This window comes from Alosa pseudoharengus, unplaced genomic scaffold, assembly GCF_046254945.1.
Source record: "Alosa pseudoharengus isolate Yale_2024_CS ecotype anadromous, Long Island Sound unplaced genomic scaffold, YU_APseudo_1.1 YU_APseudo_1.1_scf_24, whole genome shotgun sequence".
NCBI classification, from domain to species: domain Eukaryota; kingdom Metazoa; phylum Chordata; class Actinopteri; order Clupeiformes; family Clupeidae; genus Alosa; species Alosa pseudoharengus.
Window position 1 is genome coordinate 28031293 of NW_027468689.1, and position 7358 is coordinate 28038650.

The following is a 7358-nucleotide window of genomic DNA, read 5'->3' on the forward strand; positions in this document are numbered from 1 at the left end:
GGATCTCCATCCTAACAGGATAAGCTTTCAGAAAAAATGTTGTTGAAAACTCCCCAGAGAGGAAGGGGAGTGGGTCCACATGGCTCACAGACAGTGGCCCCATTAGGTGCAACTGACATCATTTCAGAGGACTAATGAAGGCAGGAAGTGAGCGGCATCAGGATCCTGTCACAGCCCCCCCGACCCCCCCCAACCCCATGTGTTAAGACCCCGGCGCTCTGTTTAAAAATACAACCAGGATGTGGCCACACTCAGCATGGCTGGCTGAAAGAAAAACAACGCTGCCGTCGGAATATAAACGAGGAAACGGACAGATTCCTGAAGGAGGGATGCGGCCATCAGGCCTCCAGACAGACAAGCAGATGCTGCTGAGGAGGAATGATAAGACAGCATTGTGCTTTTATATCTCAAATCACTACAGTGGGGGGGGGGCATGCGCTTACAAAAACACATGTGTAGATTAACCCTGTGAAAACATGCCCTTTCAAGGTTCACAAGTGCATGGAGCAAAGCAAAATTCTGCTTGTGTCTAAACCACACACACACACACACACACACACCGATTCAGATACAGCATAGTGCATAGGAAGGTCTATATGTGTGTGTCTCTCTGTGTTTATGTTTAGGTATAGTGATATATAAGAGCAGACAAGACACCCCCATGGGTGTGTGTGTGAGTGTGTGTGTGAGTGTGAGTGTGTGTTTGTGTGGTCTGAATTCTGCAAGAGATTACTAAGGGCTATCCTGGGGACAACAGTTCATCCCTTCATATCCCTTGAGTCCATCATGAAATTACATGACCTTGTTGTGCAAACATGAAGACAAAGAGCAGTACCGTGTAGCAGAGAACAGCTACACTTAACTCAGGCACACGCACACACTAGATATTTACTCACACACTACTCAGGCACATACACACACTAGATATTTCCAATAATTGTGAGTATTGTGAAAGTATAACATGAGATCGTACTAGGGGAAACAGGTGCACTTGTTGCAGGACACTAACTTGAAGGCTTTGTTTTCTTTGCACATCTTTCTTAGTTCCCTTTGGAGGATGATAAGGACAAAGTCAGTTCTCAGACACTCCCTTTTCGTGCGCGTGCACACACACACACACATACACACACACACACACAGTGGGGCTTTTCTTTCCCCAGGATTTCTCCCTTTCACACGCCCCTCTTTCTGGGGGTCTTGGAGCAGGTCATGTGATCGGCAGGACAATGCACTTCCTGTTTGATGCCAACCAATCCTAAGCCCAGGAAGTGTGTGTGTGTGTGTGTGTGTGTGTGTGTGTGTGTGTGTGTAAGAGAGTAAGAGAAAAGAGGGGGAAAAAGGAGTAACTGTCTGTATGCAATCAAATGAGCTGGACGGCTCGGTAGGCCTCATGTGAGCTTCTTGGGCATCTGCTGTGTCTGGCATGTCTACCAATGTGCCCCAATGTGCCATCACACAGACTCCACATCACATACAGCACACATCAGTGTGACCAGGGCTGCATCAGGGAACTCATGACTGTAAGTCAGGGATTCCCAAACTGTGAGCTTCCACTAGGGCAGCGTTTCTCAAACTGTGGGTCACGACCCACTACTGGGTCGCGGAGACATGCAAGGTGGGGCGCGAACTGACGTGAAAAACAGGAGTTTTTAATTTATTTTTTTATCTGTAGCCTGGGCCCAGGTAGAACCCGATGCGCAATAGACGCACTGTGTTATTCACAGGGAAGCGCTCGTGTCAAGGCAGCCTAGTTAGTCCCGACCTACATGAGATTTTGAACGTTGTTGTGAGAGTGGTGAATTTCATCAAAACCCGGCCCTTAAAAGCGCGTCTATTCTCCGCACTTTGCGAAGAGATGGTAGCTGACCAAAAGGCTGTACTGTTTCACAGCGAGGCAAGGTGGCTTTCCCGAGGTAAAGTGCTGTCTCGCGTATTTGAGCTCCGAGTCGCCTCTTCTTGGAGGAAGAGCGCATGTTTGAATCTGCAAGCACGTTCAGTAATGAACATTTCTTGACGAAGCTGGCCTATCTTAGCGATATATTTGATATATCTTAGCGATACATTTGAGTTAAATGTCCAGTTACAAGGCAAAGAAAAGCACCTACCTCACCTAGCAAATAAGATTACTGCATTCACCAGGGATGGATTACTGCACGGGCCTACCGGGCCCAGGCCCAGGGGCCCAAGGGATCAGGGGGCCCTGAAGCCCAAGCCTTTGCATGGAATCATTGCCTCAATATCAACAAATCAGGATGTAGGCTATGAATCTGATTGAATTTAGTATTGGCAATCCCCAAAATGCACCAGAATACAGGAAATCACATCAAACAAATTAAAAAATTTCTGGGGGAAGGACCCCCAAACCCCCCCTCCCACATATACGACAATTAGTGGGGGGCCCTTAATACATCTGGGCCCAGGAGCCCAAAAGTTCATAATCCGCCCATGGCATTCACCAAAAAAACTTGAGTATGGGACAGGCGCCTCGATCGCGACAGTATTATGCCTTTGAGATTTCTGAGCGAAATCGCTGAAACGTCTGATTGGGAGCCACTCTTGTGATCCCATGTATTAAACAGTAGGCCTACATCACATCCCTGCAAAGTTTATTTCAAAAATATTTCCCAACCAGCAGTGCTCAGTATGACTGGATTATGGATCCATTTAATGCAGCATGTTGGTATTTCATTGAATATATTGTACAATGCTGTAAAATGGCCTATGCTTCCTAATATGTTGCTGGAAAACAGAAATATGTGTGTTATGTATTTATTTATTATTATATCTGCAGCACCAGCTGATTTAAACTCTGTTGAAGAGGATTTATTTAGAACTTATTTCATTGTCATTATTTCAATAAATTTGACAATTTTAAGCATGACCTACCACTTTCTTAGAGCGATGAGGGACAGGTGGGGCTCGAGAATGCCCCCTTGATCAAACTGGGGAATGAACGAAAAAGTTTGAGAATCAATGATCTAGTTTGTTAACTACCACAGTCACGAGTTGGGTCGCGATAGTCTGTCATTTTTAAAAAGTGGGTCCCCAGAAAAAAAGTTTGAGAAACACTGCACTAGGGGGTACGTGAGATGAAAAGGGCAATGTCGGAAAGGTGTTAAAAAATTTTTTTTTTAAATCTTAGGCCTATGCTCTCTTTGTTCTTTGTGTTGTGTTTCATAATGTTCTCCACACTGTTTTTAGTGTGAGAGCTCATAGACCAGTTGCACATTTTGATTTTGTTATGTTATCATGTAGGGCGGCAATTAAACATGATGCCTGGAATGCGTCAATAGAATGTGTTACGTTTTTATGTGTCAGATGGGTACGTGAGCTGAGTCAGGATGTAGGTGGTGGTACACGGGGGAAATGTTTGGGAACTGCTGCTGTAAGTGATCACTTGAACCAGGTTCAGATGGGCCACTGATCTTTCAGACACTACATACGAGAAGATACTTGGGACTAGATAAGTCAGTTAAGTAATAAGTTCCTACAAATAGAATAGTCTAGACTCTAGACACACCTTAGTATGGGCATGGACATGACCCAGTACTAGTCACCAGTAAAGTATTTCAAAAGAGGTTCATGCTATAATGTACAAAAAAGATATTAAAAGAACAACATTACTTAAGTATCATCCAGTAAGAATTGGGGGCTTAATGCAGGTAAATACTGGACAGAACAGCTGGCTACTACTCTATATGTGAGGGTAACTTGAATTGGACAAAATTATTTATCTTAAGGGCTAGTTTTTTACCGTAAAGAATGACTGACAAGAGTTACACAAGAGAAAATTATACTTCTGTAGAATGCAAGCTCAGGCAAGCGTGCGCGCACACACACACACACACACACACACACACACACACATGAAGGAGTAATCAGAATGTGCTCATTGCTTGCTGTTGCATCACAGGTGTTCAAGGGGCAAATACCTTTAGAAGCATGTGAGGTCTTGTCAGGTACATAGCCTACTGCTTCTCATAAACAAGTGTTACTAACCAGAAATGGACACAGAAGCTTCTACACTCTTGTAAAGGGCATGGATCAAATTAAGATGGCTATTCCATTAAGCCTGCCTATGAAATGCAGTATGGCCTACTACTGCCTCATAAAAGTTAAATTAACCAAACATTACCTTGATTGGTGCTGTGGAGAACTTGATCTTCCTCTGTGGAGTTGGGTCCTCCTCATCTGAGAGTCCAGGCAGCTCCTCGTATGACTCTGGCACCTGACCACCTTTATCACCATCCTCCTCCTCCTCCTCATCTTCCTCTCTGTGGCTCTCCAGATCTCTCTCCCGGTCATCCACAAAGGCGGCGTTCTCGATCCCGCAGATCTCGGCGCACCCGTTCACCTTGCGTTCCTCCCCGCGTCGCTCTTCCTCGGCCGCGGCGTCATCTTCCTCATCCTCGCCCGTCCCGTCCTCCTGTCCCTCGCCGAGTCCATCCGAAACTCTCTCTCCGAGGGCCCCCTTCCTCTCGTCCATCTCTTCTCGTCTCAACACATCCTTCTTCATGGCCTCGCCGTCCCGTACTTCTCCATCTACTCCACCCTTCTTGTCAACAACCCCTACTTTCTTTTTCTCCTTCTGTTCATTCTCCTCCTCCTCTTTTTGCATGTTTTGCTCCTGGGTTTTACTATAATCCTCCACACTGCTCTCCCGGAGATCCTCAGTCTCCTCCCTCTGCTGCGTTTCTCTGAGCCTGGGGCCTCTTCCTGAATGCATCACCTGCTTTCCCGATTGGACGTTTTTACTGTCAGTCATACCCTCTTCTGGGAGATGATTCAAGGGGACCTTGCGTGGGCCTGCCTCCTCAAACACATCATCTTCCAGGTGCTCTTCCTCATTCCCCTCGCTCTCCGATGACTCGTTCTGGAGCACCACCAGCTCTGCCCGCACAACACTCCCTGCCGGCAGGTGTGCAGGGGCCTCTGTGTCCCTCAGTGCCCCAGCTTGGGAGGACTCCCTCCCCAACAAATGCCTACTACCCACATCCGCGAGATCTGCAGCAGGTGACCTTGACGGATCTCTGCCTGATGACTCTGATGTGTGGGTCACCTCCAAACTGGTTGGTTTGGTGGGAGGGGTGGACTGAAAACGTGCACAGTTGTCTGTTTTGCAGTTCCCATTGACGGCGGGGGGATGCTGCTGAGAGGGGTCGTGAGCGCTAGGCGAGTCGGCGCTCACAGATCTGATTTTCACTGAATAGCAGCTGCTGACAGAGGCCAGCTGGTGGTGGCCATTAGCAGAGATGTCAGCCTGGTGGTTGGAGTCGTCACTGTCACTGTCCAACATGAAGCTCTCCAGTCGCCTTGACATGGGTCCAGCGTTTGTGGCCCCGCTGGACTTGTGGGTGGGTGTGTCACTTTCACTCTTCCCCTTCTCTCTCTCCCTCTCCTCTCTTTGCCTTCCTTCATCCTCCCAGGCTCTAGTGGTTGATGGCTTCTGACTGGGGCTTGTCGGTCTCCCCACTGTCTTCCCCTCCTCAGAAGCATTACTGTCCACAGACAAGCGGGCAGTGACTTTAGCCGGGATGGCAGGTCTCTCTGTGGACCCCGGCTCTTTCAGACCAGTCTCAAAAAGCTTGCGGGTGACAGAGAACTTTACTGCCAGTGTTGCTTTGTCAATGTCCGCCTCCTCGTTCACAGAGGCTTTATCAGAGGCGGCAGACTCTTGACTTGTAATGCTGCTCACGCTGCCCTTGTGAGAGCTGCTACTGAGCGGTCTTCTTGCGTGGCACAGGTGCTTTGACAAATCGGGTTTAGTTAGGGCTGCCCCGGCGTCGTGGTGCTGGCCGTCCATCTGAAGAAAAATGTTGTTTTTAATTTTGCTTCCTCGGGTGCCCGTCGGCCTGCCCCTCGCCTCTGGCATGGGGTCACCAGCCCTGTTGGCTTGGGACTTGGCTCCATCAAAAGAGCACTTGATGGTGTGAAAATCCGTCTTGTACGCGTTTCTATGAGGAGAGGCGCTCCTCAGCGATCGTTCGCCTTTGCTGTCACCCTTGATCATTTTCACAGGGATGGTAATAGAATAAAATAATGTCGCGTTGATGAAAACGTGCAAAAGTGATTAAAGTTGTATCTCAAAAAGACGCGGAGTTGAGTAGGGAAGTTCGACTGCTTTCCATGCGTCGTCCTTACTCAAACTTGGGACTGTAATGATTGTTCATTGTGATAACCTACAGATAAAACAGAACGTCAGATTGCAACAAACTGAAAATAATCTATACTGGGATATAAATAATATTCAGTATTTTGCAGTTGCAAGATGGAACTGTATAATCAGCGATTCGGCCAAGACATAAGAATTACGAATATCTTTAATGTAGGATACTGAGCGACGCGACGCGGCGTGCTCAGTTGTTAACGTTACTAGTTTAACTGTGTGTGAACTATGTATGTGACTCACAGCTATGATGAGCAAAGTAACATTGTTTTCTTACCTTTTACTGTATGATATAAAACGCTTGAGCCCGTGTAAACAGTCTACCTCGATCCATATCGCAAACCGAGAAAGTTGTCACTCCGCTGCTATCCACTCGACATCAGTTTCCCTACCTACTCCCTTTCCATTCAGCCCCAGTTCTTTGCGTCTACCGCGCGCCCCAGTCTCTGTACCAGGCACGTCTCGCTGACAAGGGAGCGCGCAAAAGGCAATGGTTGTTCTGGCATGGAACAGGGAAGCTCTTGTAAACTCGTGGGAAAATAATGTGAAGCTTTTCCTCCGCTCGTTCACTCAATGCCACCCGGTGCCAGAGATCCTCATGGGGAGTCAATCAGTCCAGCTATGACTGGTCACCGGCTAGCAAATTATCTCCTCAGCTGTTAGGCTAGCGCCTGGGTAAACAGTCAATCGTGCCTCAATGACTTGCCCAGATTCGAAAAAGTTGTGACTATAGTCAGCTACTAGAGGCCCTGTGTTACATGCGAGATGACTTTGGAAAGTTGGCTAGTTGAGACGAGTTGGCAAGCAGAATCCATGTCGGTCCATGTTGGACAAATGGCTGCGCTCAGGGCATGATTAATTGCTCTGTAAATGGTTATGATCGTGACCCTTATCAAATAGTCCCTCAAATCGTAGGTTATGTTCCTGGTACCACACTGGTCTTGGTTCTCGAAGGCATAGACAACAAATCAGGCGTTGCGTTTGCTCCCCTTCTCTCTCTCTCTTCCCTGCCTTATGTTGTGGGGACCTAATGTGTCATATCCTTCCCTTTCATCTTCAACTCAAACAAGTAGGTCACCAGCTCAGGGCCTCAGCACTTGGAAGAGAGAAGCTGTAAAATAACCTGCCAATTTAGCACGATTTGTTAGGTTCAAAATTGCAAATGTCTTTTACAATAATACATTAGGACGAT

The 7358-nt window shown here is 47.4% G+C and overlaps 1 protein-coding gene across 3 annotated transcripts in view; it reads right to left on the minus strand.

Moving 5' to 3' along the window:
* The window catches only part of ppp1r9alb (protein phosphatase 1 regulatory subunit 9A-like B), a 26607-nt gene extending 19859 nt beyond the window's left edge, over positions 1-6748 (minus strand). For all 3 annotated transcript variants that reach the window (XM_076303648.1, XM_076303649.1, XM_076303647.1), the window contains exons 1-2: positions 6444-6748; positions 4136-6179 (exon numbers count right to left, since the gene is read on the minus strand). In XM_076303648.1, coding sequence (XP_076159763.1) covers positions 4136-6010 — 1875 coding nt within the window. In that variant the 5' untranslated portion in view covers positions 6011-6179; positions 6444-6748. The remainder of the gene's footprint in view (positions 1-4135; positions 6180-6443) is intronic.
* Positions 6749-7358: the final 610 nt, after the last annotated feature.